General features: G+C 39.2%; 1 protein-coding gene across 2 annotated transcripts in view; it reads left to right on the forward strand.

Moving 5' to 3' along the window:
* The window catches only part of Ssadh (succinic semialdehyde dehydrogenase), a 312,458-nt gene that overhangs the window by 247,674 nt on the left and 46,697 nt on the right, over positions 1-18,087 (forward strand). For both annotated transcript variants that reach the window (XM_090380984.1, XM_090380985.1), the window contains one exon: positions 9,615-9,784. In XM_090380984.1, the coding sequence (XP_090237110.1) occupies positions 9,615-9,784 (170 nt within the window). The remainder of the gene's footprint in view (positions 1-9,614; positions 9,785-18,087) is intronic.

The following is an 18,087-nucleotide window of genomic DNA, read 5'->3' on the forward strand; positions in this document are numbered from 1 at the left end:
GATGACCCTGCTCGGGTAGCTAACAAACTAAATGAATATTTTGCATCGACATTCACACATGAGGAGTTATTCAGCGAGGGGAATGCCAGAGGTGTATTCAACTCTAGCAGTAAGCTAGAGAATCTTGTAATAACTGAGAGCAAAGTGGAGGAGAAATTGTTGAAGATAAACACAAGAAAGGCACCTGGGGTGGATGGGATCTATCCAGTTATATTAAAGGAGGCAGCAAAGGAGGTAAGCAAACCCTTAGCCATAATTATGAGAGCTTCCTTGGACTCAGGGGAGGTACCCATTGACTGGAGATGTGCAAATGTGACCCCAATTCACAAAGGGGGATCAAAGGCTGACACAAGTAATTATAGACCTGTGAGTTTAACTTCTGTTCCCGGAAAATTAATGGAGGCACTGGTGAAAGAAGCACTGCAGGATCATCTAGACAAGATTTCAGTTATAGCTAGGACACAGCATGGTTTAGTTAAGGGGAAGTCTTGCCTGACCAATTTGATTGGATACTATGATGCAGTCACAAAAGAACTGGATGCAGGGAATAACTTTGATATTATATACTTGGATCTTAGAAAGGCTTTTGATACTGTTGCACATGGAAGACTGCTGCACAAATTGGAGCAGTGTGGCATTGGAGGCAAGTTGCTGCTATGGATAAAGGGGTGGTTGAGGGGGAGAAGACAGAGAGTGGTAATCAATGGACACTGCTCATCGTGGACTAATGTTATTAGTGGAGTCCCTCAGGGTTCAGTATTGGGGCCTTTATTGTTTTCTGTATTTATAAATGATATTGATGATGGTATATCAGGCTTAATGTCCAAGTTTGCAGACGATACGAAGGTTGGCAGGGTTGTCAAGGACACTACTGACACTATGCTGCTGCAACAGGATTTGGAAAGGTTGAGCAGATGGGCTTCGAGGTGGCAAATGAAGTTTAACATTGACAAATGTAAAGTACTACATATGGGAAACAGCAACCCCAGAGCAACGTATCAACTCTGTGGTACTACACTGACAGTGGTAGAGAATGAAAGGGACCTGGGGGTGGTGGTGCAGGCAGATATGAAGTTCTCTGAGCAGTGCAGACGAGCTGCAAGAGTAGCTCATGGTGTATTGTCAATGATATATAGGAATTTTTCTAGCAGGGATAAGGAGGTGATTATTCCCTTGTATAAGGCAATGGTCAGGCCACACCTAGAGTACTGTATACAGGCCTGGAGGCCTCATTTCAGGAAGGATGTAGAGCTGCTGGAACGAGTACAGAGAAGGGCAACTAGATTGGTGAATGGGACAAAGGGGTTCTCTTACGAAGAAAGGCTTAAGTTTTGCAAATTACAGTGTCTGGAAACTAGGCACCAGCGGGGTGATCTGATAGAGGTGTACAAAGCCTTGAATGGATTGAGCATGCTCAATGCTGATGGGATTCTTCCTCTAGCTCAGAAAAATCACCTGAGAGGGCATAAATTCAAATTGAGGAAAGACAGATGTAGGATAGATGTGCGGAAATTTGCCTTTAGCCAGCGGGTGGTTGGTGGGTGGAACAGACTTCCATCCCTTGTCGTGGAAGTTGATAGCATAAATAAGTTTAAGGCTCAGCTGGACAGGTATTTCGAACGAACAGAGGGGTGAAGTGGAAGTGGTTATTTTTATTTATTTATGTTACTTTTTTTTTTTTTTTTTTTTTTTGGCTGATGCTGCATAAGCTTGCTTTCTTGCATCAAATGCCTCTACTAATGCTAATGCTAACTTCAGTTGCCACTTCTTAGCCCATCTGCCCAAATTTTCTAGATCCTGTTACAGTAGCACACTGCCATTACTGTCATTAACAACCCTGCGAACCTTTGTATCATCGTAACCTTTGTATCCTGCGAACAATAGTCTTCCATGCGCAACAGTGTCAAAATCTTTTCTGAAATTCAAATATACGATATCAAAATTATTTTTTGCATCCAGTTGCTTTGTAACCACGTTATAATATCCTATCAAATTTGTCAGACAAGACTTTCCCTTAACAAACCTATGGTGTGTCTGAATTATTGCTGCAGTCTTGTCTAGATGATCCTGCAATGCATCTTTAACCAGAGACTCCATTATTTTATCCAGAACAGAAGTTAAACTAACTGGTCTATAATTACTTGTCACCTTTCGATCCCCCTTTGTGAATTAGGGATAGATTTGCACATCTCCAGTCCGTGGGGATTGCACATCTCCAGTCCCCTAAGTCCAAGGATGCTCTCATAATTATGGCTAAGGGTTTGCCTAGTTGCTTTGCCGTCTCCTTTAATATAATTGGATAGATCCCATCCACCCCAGGTGCCTTTCTTATGTTTAACTTCAACAATTTGTTGTCCACTTTGCTTTCAGTTATTACAAAATCATTAAGCACCCTGCTACAATTTGATAACCTTCTGCCATTTTCAAACCTTAATAACTCCTCATGTGTGCATGTAGATGCAAAATACTCATTCAGTTTGCTTGCTCTCTGAGCAGGATCATCAACAGTCGAACCATTGATATCAAGTGGACCAATCAGATTCATCCCCTTCCTTTTAGAGTTTATATAAGTAAAGAAATCTTTGTTGTTTTTCTTAGCATCCTTTGCCAAAGATTTCTCATAATTTGCCTTCGCCTGCCTAACCTCCTTTGTGACCTGATTACAGACTTGCTTATATCTGCCATAGGCTTCTGAGTCGCTTGATAATTTATATGCATCCCATGCATTTTTCTTCTCTGTCATGAGTCTGATTAGTTCATTTGATAACCATTTGGGCCTAAACCTTGAAAAATATTTCTTAATAGGTATGAAACTTTTAGTATCTTCCACGATTAATTCCTTGAATGCTTCCCACTTAGAATTTACTGTTGGTAACATCATCAGTTGGTCCCACTGTACAGAATTTAAATACTGTCTCAGACCATCATAGTCGCCTTTACGAAAGCAAAAACCCTTCCCTTTACACCTGATAGTAGTTACCTCTTTGAGTAAATCCCACTTCAGCACACTGTGATCACTGCCACCTATTGGTTCCTTTATCTGCAAATTCTTAATGCATGAAGAATCACTGCTGATAATCAGATCAAGAGTATTACTCCTTCTAGTTGCCTCCCGAACATGCTGATGTAGAAAACAATCATCCAATAAATCCACAAAAGCCTTGGCAATGTGTGAGTGACCAATCCACAAATTCCAGTCAATATCTGAAAAGTTAAAATCCCCCATTATAAGACATTCTGATTTACTAGCCCACTCTATTTCTCTGTACAATTGTTCATTGTATTCATTCGAATCTTTAGGTCTATAACACACTCCTACTCTCAATTTTTCTTTCCCAGTGCTTATGTCACACCAAACTGACCCAACACTGTACTGTCCAGCATGTCGACTGGCTGTACTTCCTTGTATTTTGCGTTTTTTAACCAATTGCATAACCCCTCCTCTCTTCCTATCTGTCCGTCCTTCCTGTACACATTGTACTCCTCAAATTCCAATTCTGCATTCCTAATATCAGTGTGACACCACGTCTCTGATATCCCAACAATATCCGCCTTTGATGTCTTGGCCAACACTTCAAATTCATCAAATTTATTTACTATACTTCTAGCATTGGTATGCATGCAAGCATACATGCACCTATTCCTAATTACCCTGACACATCCCATATACCCACCTGTTTAACGATGACTGCCATCAGTCCCTGAAACCCCCAGCACCCCTCACTCCAGGTCGCTACTTATTCTAATAGAAGTTGTGCAAGGATCACCTTCACCTCTGCCTACGGCTACTTTTAACCTTTTAGTCTGTGAATCCCCGAAGCTACAGTTTTCCGACCCACCTAACACTGCCTCGATAGCATCAGCAAATATTCTTGCACCCTTTATATTTAAGTGTATCCCATCCCTGTAGATTAGTAAGCACAGACCACTCTGAATAAAATTCTACCAAGGTGAGCCCTTGCACAATCTCTCCAGGGTCGAATTGATTGACAAGGCTCTCATAATGTTCTCTCTCCTATCGTGTCTGGACAGAATTGTAGACACTTTCAAATTTAGCCCTAACTCACGACTGTTTTGCAACATTGACCTGTACTTGTGAAGTAAATCTGCAGATCTCCTACTCTTAATGTCATTGGTGCCAACATGTACAACAATATCACTTTTTGTGCCATTAAAAGATGATATATGCTTTACAACATCATCAACTTTTGCCCCTGGCAGACATACCCTGGTCCTGTTCCATCTATCCTTTTTACACAATATATAGTCCCCGTCTCCCTGACAATAGAATCACCAACAATAACTAGTTCCTTTGGGACCAACGCATTCTGCCTTGGAGATTGCTGCTGTTTTGAATAATGCCCAGGAGTCAGCTCTGGTGTTGAGTTGGGCAGCTGAGAGCTTGACGGACCCCTCATATTAATTTCTTCGAGGGCATCTACCCTACACCGCAAGCTCTCATAGACGCCCAGTAGAACGCTGAGTTGATGCCTAATTTCTAGACACTCTCTGCACCTGGCACACACACACACAAAGACATCCTCCTTGGCTAGATCATGTTCTGTTCCAGAGAGTTCGGCAAACTTTTCACAAGTTTCAAATTTTTTTAGGCTGTGATGCGTTGGAGAATCACCCCCCCCCCTCAGTTCACCCCGAGTCACAGCACGCTTTCCACTTTGTATCCATTGCTTTGCTGCTGTAGTCTGGGGTATAATATTTTAAATTAATAAGATCAATAAATTTAATTAATTAATTGTCAATACTACGCTATCTAATAGAATCCTAAATGCAGTGATGTGTATTACGCTATATAATTATATGTTAGAGCTGCCTAGTTACAACAATTAAAAAATTGAATTCCCTACTACTCTATACAAAAACAATGGCTGCAAGATTCAAATGAAATAACAGTTTTACGTATATTAATAGTAATATACAAAAACTCTTTATCTAAATTAAAAATAAAAATAACCAGCATAACTATAACTATAAGACTACGTATAAAGTACAATATAAAATAACAATTAGGTAAATAAAAAAGGCAAACACTTATCGCTTTTTCGGAACCTGTAATTTTTAAGAGAGTGAGTGCCCTCTTTCTCAGACAAGACTTCCCCTTAACAAACCCATGCTGTGTCTGAGCTGTAACTGAAGTCTTGTCTAGATGATCCTGCAATGCTTCTTTAACCAGTGCCTCCATTAATTTCCCTATAACAGAAGTTAAATTAACAGGTCTGTAATTACCTGTGTCTCCCTTTGATCCTCCTTTGTGGATTAGGGGGTCACATTTGCACATCTCCAGTCCATGGGTACCTCCCCTGAGTCCAAGGAAGCCCTCATAATTATAGCTAAGGGTTTGCTTACTTCCTTTGCTGCCTCTTTTAATATAACTCAATAGATTCCATCCACCCCAGGTGCCTTTCTTATGTTTATCTTCAACAATTTCTCAACCACTTTACTCTCAGTTATTACAAGATTATCTAGCTTACTGCCAGAGATTAATATACCTCTGGCATTCCCCTCCCTGATGTTGTTTGTCGTTGTTTGGTTTTTAGGAGCATTAGCAACTAAGGCCATATTGCTCCGCGAATATGCGGTGGTCATTCCCTTGACCTTTCTGCATCCTTCGTATTTGGTGGTGATCCCGGTCTAATCAAGAAGCGTATGCTACGCACTGCTACTCCTTCCCACCTGGCTACCCTTCTCCCTGAATAACTCCTCATGTGTGAATGTAGATGCAAAATATTAATTTAGTTTGTTAGCTACCTGAGCAGGATCATCAATAATTAAACCATCGATATCAAGTGGACCAATCTGATTCATCCCCTTCCTTCTAGAGTTTACATAATTGCTGTTTTTCTTTGCATCCTTTTCCAAAGATTTCTCATAATCTGCCTTTGTCTGCCTATAACCTCCTTTGTGACTTGGTTACAGGTTATATCTATCATAGGCTTCTGTGTCACCTGTTAATTTATATGTATCCCATGCATTTTTCTTCTCTGTCACATGTCTAATTAGTTCATCTGACATCCATTTAGGCCTAAATCTTGAACAGTATTAGTTGGTATGAAAAGCCTAGTAGCTTCAAAGATTAATTCTTTGAATGCTTCCCATTTTGAATTTGCTGTTGGTAACATCATCAGTTGGTCCCACCGTATAGAATTTAAATACTGTCTCAGACCACCATAGTCACCTTTACGAAAGCAAAAATCTTTCCCTTTACCCCTGATGGTAGTTACCACTTTGAGTAAATCCCACTTCAGCACACTGTGATCACTACCACCTAGTGGTTCCTTTATCTGCAGATTCTTGATGCATGAAGAATCACTGCTGATAATCAGATCAAGAGTATTACTCCCTCTTGTTGTCTCCTGAACATGCTGCTGTAGAAAACAATCATCCAATAAATCCACAAAAGCCTTGCTAATGTGTGAGTGACCAACCCACAAATTCCAGTCAATTTCTGGGAAATTAAAATCCTCCATTATAAGATGATCTGATTTACTGGCCCACTCTATTTCTCTGCACAATTGCTCATATACTAATCAGATTCATTAGGCCTATAACACACCTACTCTCAAATTTCCTTTTCCAGTGCTTATGTCACACCAAACTGACAACATTGCACTGTCTACCAACATCAATTGGATGCACTTCCTTAGATTTTGTGTGTTTCTTAACTAACAGCATAACCTCCTCCCTGTCTGTCCTTTCTGTACATATTGTACTCTCCAAATTCTAGTTATGCACTGATTATGTCTGTGTGACACCATGGCTCTGATATCCCAACAATATCTGCCTTTGATGGCTTGACTAGCACTTCAAGCTCATCAAATTTATTAACTGTACTCCTAGAATTGGTGTACATGCAAGTATACATGCACCTGTTTCTACTCTTAGTTACCTTAACACAGCCCATGTATTTATTTGTTCTATGACTCCTGGAAATTTCCATTGCCTTTCTTTCCATGCTGCTGCTGCTGCTCATTCCAATAGAAGCAGTGCAAGAATCACTTTCACCTCTGCCAGTGGCTACCGTTAATCTATTAGTCCTTGTATCCCCCCCCCAAGCTAGTAGTTTTTCAACCCACATAAATCTGCCACGATAGCATCAGCAAATATTCTTGCACCCTTTCTATTTAAGTATATCCCATCCCTGTAGAAGCACTCTCTCCTGTTAACAAGCACAGACCAGACTGAGAAAAATTCTACCACTTGAGTCTTGCACAATCTCTCCAGGGCCGAATTGATTGACAAGGCTCTCATCATATACTCTCTCCTATCGTGTCTGGGCAGAATTGCAGAACCTTTCAAATTCAACCCTAACTCTCAGCTTTTTTTCAACATTGACCTGTACTTGTTAAGTAATTCTGACGGTATCTCACTCTTAATGTCATTCGTGCCAACGCATGCAACAATATCACCCTTTGTGCCCTTAAATGATGTACAACGTCATCTTTTAAGGGCACAAAGTTACAAGGTCTGCTGTACGTCATCAACTTTTGCCTCTGGTAGACATACCCTGGTCCTGTTCCACCTATCCTTTTTGCACAATATGTTCTCCATTTTCCTGACAATAGAGTCACTGACAACAACTAGTTCCTTTGGAAACAGTGCATTCTGCCTTGTTGATTCCTGCTGTGTTGCGTGATGTTCAAGTGCAAGCTCTGGCATTTATGTGGGCAGCTGAGAGCTTGATGGACTCCTCAATTTAAATCCTTCGAGGGTATCCACCCTATCCTTCAAGCACTCATATTGGCCCATAACAATCCTGGGTTGATGCCTGATTTCCTCACACTCCTTACATCGCGCCCACACACAAAGACATTCCCTTGGCAATATCATGTCCCATTCCTGATTGCTCCACAAATATCAGACAAGTAGTGCATTTCAAAAGGCTGTGATTCAGAGGACAATCGCCCCCCTCCTCAATTCTCCCTTGAGCCACAGCACTCCCATTAGTTTTAGCCTTTTACTTTGCTGCTCTGGTCTGAGTTATGATTTCTATTCAATTTCAAATAAAATTGCAATACAAAATATAACCCTACTTATACCCCAACTCTGCTTTATAATTGGATTGCACTGGCAGTGATATCCAATAAACCGGGAACTACAAATTGTTTTTATTGTTTTATGATAGTGTTCTCCAGAAATGTGCTCCTCTGCTCTTGTTATCCCGCCTCATGATGTTTCTATTCAAACAGAAAAATGTGAGCTCTTGGAAACATGAGTTGGCCTGCAATATCTTGTGAATACAGCAAATGACAATAGTGTGTCTCCGACCAACACAACTGCAGTAAATGGTAAATATAGCTCTCACACATTTGACATTTTTTAAGCTTCGTAAACTTGTATGTATTGCTGTGTAGGTCACTACGTTCAGCTTGGTGCCGGGTTTTGTGTTCACCTATTTTACTTCTAGACAAAATCGCACATGAGCCAATACAAAAATCGCATTATGCTCGCATTGTTCCCTAATATATCATCGCGTTGGAGAAAATTGACATTGCTAAAATGTTCATTATAGCAGCACTGACTGTGCCATATTTTCATCACTCCCAGTTGAACACTTAAATTAGCCCTATCAACACCTTTCTGCCACCCCATATTATAATCTTCACAGACCCCCTGAGTAGCAACTGCACTGAAATGCAGTTCTTACCTACTCTCATCCAGTTAGAAAACAAATTCAGTGCTCATTGATTTGATATACTGCATCCTGCTAATCAGTGAAGTTCTGCTGGATTCCAGGGCAGACTGAAATTCTGGAAAATGAAAATGCAAACCAAGCTGCCAAATACTCAGGCAGTCAGTATTATGCACAAGCACCGGGTATTCAGACTACAAACTCCTCATCTAACAAACATGCCATAATTAATGGAGGCAACTATGGCAATCTGAGATTAACAATGAGCCTTGCAAATTAAACAAAAGCCACAACTGTGGAACTCCACTTTTCAAAACAAGAAGTTATTCTTGCCAGAACACCTCGGTAGCCAGGTGGGCAGGAGCAGCAGTGCGTAGCACACGCTTCTTGATCAGCCCGGGGTTCGAGCCCATGACCACCAAATATGGAGGATGCGGAAAGGTCAGGAAATGACCACCGCATATCCCCGGAGCAATATGGCCTTAGTTGCTAATGCTCCTAAAAACCAAATAACAATCAATTGCCAGAACGTTAATTGGATCCACCTGTTTGATGCATCTCTTTCTCTTTGTGAGGGAAGACTTTCCACAGTGCATTCCTTGTTGACCATAAAGCACATTCTCATAGACTGTCCACCCTACCAAACTTCCAAACTGCAATCTTTATATATTTGTCAAATTTATCTGAGCCATTAGCACTACACCACATCATCAAGAAATACACCACATCATCAAGAAATAATGCCAACTTGACTGAATTATTCAATTATCTGAAACAAACTCACACATATGATCACCTTTGAATAATTCCTTCAATAGCATTTGAACAGATACAATATGGCCTTAGCAGTTATTGCACTATTAAACTTCAACAACAATGACAACATCCTTCTCATAATATATCGATGCATAGTTTTTCATATTTTTTTTACTTTTCATAATCCATTTTAATCCTCTTTACCATCTAGGTTGAACTGCATGTTCAAGATGCCATAAAAAAAGGTGCCAAACTTTTAAAAGGAGGAAAGCGCCATCAACTGGGAAGTAACTTTTTTGAGCCAACTTTAGTAACTGATGTACAAACAGATATGTTGGTATGTCAGGAGGAAACATTTGGACCCTTAGCCGCTGTGTTGAAGTAAGCATGAATATTACTATTAAAACAACATTTTATAATAAAATTTTTCTATTGCGTTATTAGAGCTGTTGATTTCATGAAACTATTTATTTTATACTTAGAATGGTTTCATTGACAATTTTTTGTTTTAACTTTATTTTTCTGATTTTTGTTTTATATTTGATTACTTTTATAATATATTGATTGAAGCAACTAATCTTTACATTATAAACTGATGGATTAGTTTCATTCTGAATTACAAACAACTAGTTTTTATATTTCTCATGTTGAAATTTATATGTCCCTAATAAAACTGTGACACTTACCATACAATTTGAAGGTCTCATAGAAGAGAATGTAACATATGGTCATGCATAAATCCTCTATTTGTTATTAATGTATTTAAATTGCATGTAGTTTAATGTTTCTCCTCTATTCTTTTCAAAAATTGTGATTATCTGTATGAAAAACTCAATTTGTTGGGCATATCCCAACCACACAACATATTGAAGGCAAGATTTCTTGATGATGCTAAGTTAAAATGCTAGTAGTAGTAGTAGTAGAGAAAATTTTCATATTCAGGATGTACCTTAAAGATATTTAGCATAGTTATTACTAATTAAAGTACAATATTTTGTAATCTACACAGACCTCATGTAATAGGCCATACTCTAGTATACTTGGTTAGATCTTAGAAAACAGTGTTATACTTGGCATGTATACAGTACTGAAGATGCAGCCTAACCATGGCCTTGTACAAAGGAATAATCACCTCCTTATTTCTGCTAGCAAAGGTTCTGTATATCACAGACAAAACTCCACAAGCTGTCCTGGCAGCCTGTCTGAACTGCTCAGAGAACTTTATATCTGACTGCACAATTAGCCCCAGTTCTTTTTCATTTTCCACTACCCTGAGTGTAGTACCACACAGTTGGTATGTTAATCTGCATTACTGTTATTGTATGCAGTTGAAGTTTAACACTGACATTTGTCAGTGTTAAACTTCAACTGCTATTTCTCAGCCCATCGACTTAATTTTACTAGATATTGTTGTAGTAGCTCACCCTGTTTACTATCAATAACCACCCTGCCAACCTTTACATCATCTGCAGTCTTGAGCCTGATCATCAGTATCACTGATAAATACAGAAAACAGCAATGGGCCCAACACAGACCCCTGGAAGATACCACTAATAACATTTTTCAAGAAAAGCAGTGCCCATTGATAACCACTCTCTGCCTTCACTTAACCATCCCTTTATCCATAGCAGTAACTTGTCCTTAATGCCAAATTGCTGCTGTGTGTACAGCAGTCTTTTATGTGCAACAGTATCAAAAGTCTTCCTGAAATTCAAGTATACAATATCAAAATTATTTTTTGCATCCAGTTCTTTGGTCACTGCATCATAGTATCCAATCAGATTGGGCAGACAGCCCACTAACAAATGGAATATAATTGCATTCTGTCTAGATGGTCCTGCATTACTTCTTTAACCAGTGACACTATTATTTTCCTGGGGACAGAAATTAAGTTAACTGGTCTGTAATTACTCATGTCACCTTTTGATACCTGTTTGTGAATTGGTGATACACATCTTGAGTCCATAGAGACCTCCCCTGAATCCAAGGATGCTTTTCTTATAATTATAGCTAAGTGTTTGCTTATCCCTTTGTTGCTATCCCTTAATATAATTGGATAGATTCCATCCACCCCAGGCACCATGTTAGCTTCTACAATTTCTCTTCCACTTTCCTTTCAGTTATCACAAAATAATTTTACTCCCAGTTAGAATGTTAAACTTATGACATTCCCTTCCATAAAGAATTCTTTGTGTGAATGAAGATGCAAAATACCTTTCAGTTGGTCAACAACAACTGATCAGAGCCATCAACAGTTAACCCATTGACATCAAGTGGCCCAATGTGATTCAACCCCTTCCTTCTACCATTAATATAAGCATAGCAGTCTTTGCTGCTGTTCTTTTCATGCCAGAGACTTCTTGTAATCTCTCTTAGCTTACCTGCTTTGTAACTAGTTTATATCTATCATTTGCTTCTGGATCATAAGTTAAACTTCCAGAAACATGTCTTGCACCTTCATGATAAAATAGTCAAGTATACTTCTATGCTTGTCTGTCTGTTGCATCAATCCTGGGGTATTAACCATCATACCCTTCGTCTTTTGTACAAAGTGGTGTTTGTTCCAATTTGTGCCTACGGCACTGGCACCTGGTTTTGGTATGCTAAGAAGATTGCCATCCAAAAGAAACTCTCCTCTATCCAAAGACGTATGCTCTTAATGATGAATTGTTCCTGTCGCACTGTCTCGACAGCTGCACTACAGGTTTTAAACGGTTGTCTACCTCTGGACCTCCAAATCACTTGTTGAGGGTTTTTGCTATTATCTTAGACATTCTATTCTCGTTGACTTTTTAGACTTTAACTGTTAATATCCACTGTGATCCTAAAACTAAAAAAACTCAATGCTGAAACCACCTGGTTCAATCAAGATTGATTGTCTTCTTCTTCCAAAGGTATGGTCACAAGAAAGTTTGTTTCATTTGTGCCCTTTGCCTTACAAAAGTCTGTACTGAAGTGGTTCAAGCAGAGTCTCCTTCTTCCAACTGGCCATGGCTCCCTTCATGCTAAACTTGCTGTGTTTAACCTGTCTGATGATTCTCCCTTGCCGACCGGGCTAACCAGGTGGGTAAAGTGCCTGCCTGGCAACCCAAAGGTCGCGGGTTCAAATCCCGCCTCGGGCTTGGATCAGAGTAAAACGCAAAAACTTTGGGAGGTGCATTATGGCCATAGAAGCCGATGCGCCAACTAACAAAAAAAAAAAAAAAAAAAAGATTCTCCCTTCTGTAACTGTGGCAGCCCAGAAGACTGTCTGCCATGTGTCAACCATTTTCTCCAGTGAGTCATCTCTCTTGAATTCCAAAGAAAATTTAATCTTCTGCAAGATTTTGCAAATAAAGCCTTCACCAAACATGGACAACTCATCAATAGTACTTCAATTCCAGGAAGTACTCCTATTCCAGCTCTACCTCCAGTCAAGACCATCACCCCCATTTTTGCCATTTTGTGATACCACCATGATCGCTACCACTATCTTTAGCTCAGGTACCATCTTCACCACTTGAAGATGGTACTTGGACAGTTGCTGATCTTACTTCCATGACTCTGAACGACATCACTGTGATTTCCTGACTTCTATCTCCTGCTGGCCTTAGGCTGGTCCTGAAGTGGGATTATCACACAGGATAACCTGACACAGGTTATCTTGTGTGGAATCCTTATCTCTTCCCTCTCTTCCCTTTTAATACGTCTTTTCCATTTGTCCATCTATCAAGTGTTTACTTGTTTTCTTTTTATTCGTCCTCCTCCTTTTGCTGTTATTCTTTTCTCTGTTGTGTTACTCATTGCTGGCACCAGTCTTGCACTGGTGCAGGATTTTTATCTTATTTTTTCCGATTTTTTTTAGTTTGCTATTAATTCCTTATTTTTATTTTATTTTTCTTAATTTTATTTTATTGCATTTATTTATTTTTATTTTTAATTTCTTTTTTAACTTTTTAATTCCTTTTATTTTTTATAATTTTTATAACGTTACTATTTTATTTTATTTGCTCATATTTTGAATGAATTGGACATTCATTATGTGACACTTGAGGTGTGCTGTGGTTCGCGTTCAGTTGTGACCCTCCTCATCATGATGTAGACGGGTATCAGGACGCACCTCCCTGGTGCTTTTTGCTTCCTGGTTGCAAAGTGGGCAGAAACAACTAAACAGCATAATAAACACATACAGGGTACCAGGAGCATTCCTAGGGCATTCCAGGAGCATGCCTGGGTGCCAATCGCAATTTGGCATCCCTTTAAAATTTTCTTCATATGTGTATGCAAGTTTCAGGTTTTCGGGTGACCCTTGAACATTGCCACCTGGGTGCAGTCCCCCCCCTTGCACCCTCAGGATGGCCTGCCCCTGCAGGGCACAAACAGCCTTTCTGCTGAACTAGTATATGGAAATGTTCGCCATGTTTGTCGCTGACAGCACCAAAGTTTGGCTGGAAGAAATCCAGATGTGAGTACAAGAAATGCATCTTCAATGATGTTGCACCCCAGTTTTTTATAAGACGTAATGAGATCTCCACAAGCTGCCTTTAGTTTCTGGCTTTGACATTTCCTAGAAAACCAATTGAAGCATTTTGAAAGGCTTTCCATGCCAATTTCTCACTATCACTAAGGACACATTCAAACTGTTCATCTTTGAAAAGTTGCTTTATTTGTTGACCAATGAAATTGCCTACCTTCATCTACTCTGTACTAAGTCTTCGGAATTTCTCTTGCATGTGAATGCAGGACTGTTCACTTCGGAAGCCTTCACGAAATTTCTCATGAGCCCCAGTTTGATGTGGAGTGGTGGAAGCAAAACTTTATTTGATTCTGCCAGAGGTTCAAATGCTACGTTCTTCATTCCAAGTGTTAATGATTTTCATCGAGGCCAACTCTTTTTTTCATAGTGTGTGTCCTTGGCACAACTATTCCACTCGCAGAGAAAGCAACAATATTAGTTTACCCCTTTTGTAGTTCTAATAAAATGGCGATTACCTTTACATCACCACATCTGCCACTTATACTTTTGATAGTGTACACCTAAGAGGATGTTCTCCTTGTTTGCATATGTTTATTTTTTGTGGATGACATAAGCAAGAATTATTGAAGGCAGCATATTTCCATTGTGTAATAATGGAAATTATTACACAGCCTTAAGGCTAACCTTAGAAGTGTCTATAAATAGTCGTCATTCTTTGGGAAAGTGCCTCGTGTTCATTGCTGCCATTAGACCATCGACACCCTTACAAACAGTGAGTTCACCTTCCGTTTGATAGAATTTATCATAGTTTTTATTTCGAGTACAAAATGAAGTCACTTTCACTGAATGATCTAGAAGATTCTGCTGTTGTAGCCTCGAGGCCAAAAGCTCTACCTTATTCTTCAGCAGTTTGAGATCCCTGATGAGGTCATTAAGCTCACATTCTGTGATCTTATGTGATTGAGAAGGATAAGGGTTTGGACAAAATGGTGGATCCCTTGATGTAGACTGCTGCTGTATTTCTTCGTTTATATCATGTTAATGTTCATCAGTGTCTTCATCTTCGTCATACAGGGCAAAAAGTAAGAACTTCACAGAGAGCAACTGTAACTAAGAACAAATCACCCAGTACCTAGTCATATTCAAGGATTACTGCAAAAAAACAGTTGGGTGGTTCAGAAATAGGTAGTACTTCACCATGAGGCACAGGATGAATTGCAGATGGTATATTTGCGTATGTCACTGTCCACATTTTCTTCATTGTCATCCCTTTTCTAATAGGAGGCTTGATACAGAAGTAACAGTCTGTAATGTGATTTGGCTCCCTCTGTATCATGGGCTCTGTGAAAGGCATAAAATGTCCCTTTATATGCACCCATGCATTGATTTTGATGAACAGGTAGAGCAGCTTATGTGTGGAGCCCAGTTCTTCTCCAGGTCACCTACTTTACATCCAAAGTACAAGAAATAGGCGATTTTTATGGCTCGAGTTAAGGGATTCTTCCTTGAAGTTAACATGATTTCTCCACATATGTAACAGAAGTCATCTGGACTATTCACACAATTATGGGGCATGTTAATCTTACATGACACAGATACTGCCAAAAAGTAGGAATCTCACAGAGAACAACTGTTAACTGAGTAGAAATCACCCAGTACTTAGCCGTATTCGAGGATTACTGCAACAGAGTTGAAGATGCATTTGAGGTGACAATTGCCAATCACAGCGTTGTCATGCATTTTGCTGAGAGCCATAGTTGATAACATAGAGTAACTTGTGAATATGAAACCCCAACTGTAATTCGAAAACAAGAGCCAATTGACAAATTTTAATGTGATTTTCGTGTTCAGTGGCATGAAATTAGTCAAGATTCGGTGTTTTTGCTTTTGTAACATTTCACATGTTGACCAGTGTAATAAGATCAAGAGAATTGCTTCCTCTTTTTGCATCTTTAACGTGCTGCTGTAGAAATGATTCATCCAATAAATCCACAAAACTCTTGCTAGTGTGTGAGTGACCAATCCTCAAGTTTCAGTCAACATCTTGAAAGCTAAAATCCCCAATTATAAGAATTTCTGATTTTCTGGCTCGCTTGATTTCTTTCTGTAGTTATTTGTTTTACTCATCACCATTAATGATATTGAAATTTCGCAAGATTATTTAATGAAAAAACTTTCGAGCCTACAGACCAGTAAGGCTCCTGGAGTTGATGGAATAAGATTATTCCATCAACTCTCTTAAGATTATACTCTATAATCTTAAGAGAGGCGGCAAGCGAGTGCATTGAACCATTGGGGCTAATTATGCGAGCATCACTAGACTCTGGGGAGATTCCCTTGGATTGGAAAAGTGCAAATGTATCTCCCATACATAAGGGTGGCTCTAAAAGTGAAGTTGGAAATTATCGACCTGTCAGTCTGACTTCAGTAGTAGGGAAAATCATGGAGGCAATGATCAAGGGTGGAATTCAGGATCATTTGGATCGAATTGAAATTGTCAAGGATACTCAGCATGGTTTTGTAAAGGGAAAATCATGTTTAACAAATCTGGTTCGCTATTTCGAAAGGGTCACTCACGAGCTGGATTTCGACATTGTTTATTTAGATTCCAGCAAGGCTTTTGACTCAGTCCCACATGAGCGGTTGCTTTATAAGCTGGAACAGGTTGGAATCACTGGGAAAATCCTTAGATGGATAGAAGGATGGCTTCAGGGCAGGAGGCAGAGGGTTGTGATAAATGGCTATTCCTCAGATTGGGTTGTTGTAAGAAGTGGGGTTCCCCAAGGATCAGTATTAGGACCACTGTTGTTTTTAATTTTCATAAGCGACATCGATGAAGGGACAGAGGGCGTGATGTCTAAATTTGCAGATGATGTTAAAATTGGTAGAGTAGTTAATGATCACTGTCAAGCTGAGCTTCTTCAGAGAGACCTAGATAGACTTCAGGAATGGTCAGAAAAATGGCAGCTGTGCTTTAATCCAACAAAGTGTAAGGTATTACACCTGGGAAACAGTAATCCCAAAAAAACTTATTCACTTGGTGGAGTTCAACTAAACCCAGTACTGGAGGAAAGGGACTTGGGTGTTACGATACGGTCAGACATGAAATTCTCTGAGCATTGTAAACAGGTTGCAAGGAAGGCCCATGGTGTCCTATCAATGATCTATTGAACTTTTGCAAGTAGAGATAGGGATGTGATAATCCCATTATATAAGGCTTATGTTAGACCACACTTGGAATACTGTGTTCAAGTATGGAGACCGCACCTAAAGAAAGATATCGAGCTTCTTGAAAGGGTCCAAAGATGGGTAACTCGCCTGGTGAGATCGGCAAAAGGGCGTCCTTATGAAGAAAGACTTCGAATATGTGGGTTGCAGAGTTTGGAAACTAGGCACTTTAGAGGAGATTTGATTGAGGTGTTTAAGGCTCTGAGAGGCATCAGTAAAATGAATGAGGACAAAATTTTCAAGATTAAAAATGATGCTAGAACTAGGGGACATAAATTCAAGTTACGGGGGGAAATGTTTAGATTGGACTGCAGGAAGTTTTATTTTAGCCAGCAAGTTATAAATTACTGGAATAAGTTGCCTTCATGGGTAGTAGAGGCCGACAGTTTGGGGAAATTCAAAGGTCATCTGGATAGTACTTTCGGGTAAGGGAAGCGCATGGGGTGATAGGTTTAATTTCCTTTTTATTTTATTTTTATTTTTTTTTTATTAATTATTATTATTTAGTTATTTATTTTATTTTATTTATTTATTTTATTTTATTTATTTATTTTTTTTGTGTTTTTATTATTGTTTTGATCGGATTTTTTTTTTTTTTTTGGCTGGTGCAGCATAAGCTATAGGCTTTCTTGCACCATGCGGCCGTTACTAATACTAATACTAATACTGATTATTAGGCCTTTAGCACACGCCTACTCTCATTTTTGTTTTCCCAGTGCTTTTGTTGTATTAAACTGACTCAACATTGCACTGAATACCCACATTGACTGGATGCACTACCTTAATTTATTATGCTTCTTAACTAAGAGCATGACCCTACCCTTCCTGTGCTGTCTGTCCTTTCTGTACTTATTAAAAAGAATAAACGCACAAGGCATAATAGGCTATAGATTGGTAATTCACTATAAGAATATCAGTGATATATCACTATGTAGTTTTTTACTACTACAGAAAAATATGGTGATATATCACTGATATTCTTATAGTTTCTGTACTTATT

Source organism: Mastigoproctus giganteus, chromosome 9 (genome assembly GCF_048544385.1).
Source record: "Mastigoproctus giganteus isolate SK-2022 chromosome 9, ASM4854438v1, whole genome shotgun sequence".
NCBI lineage: Eukaryota > Metazoa > Arthropoda > Arachnida > Uropygi > Thelyphonidae > Mastigoproctus > Mastigoproctus giganteus.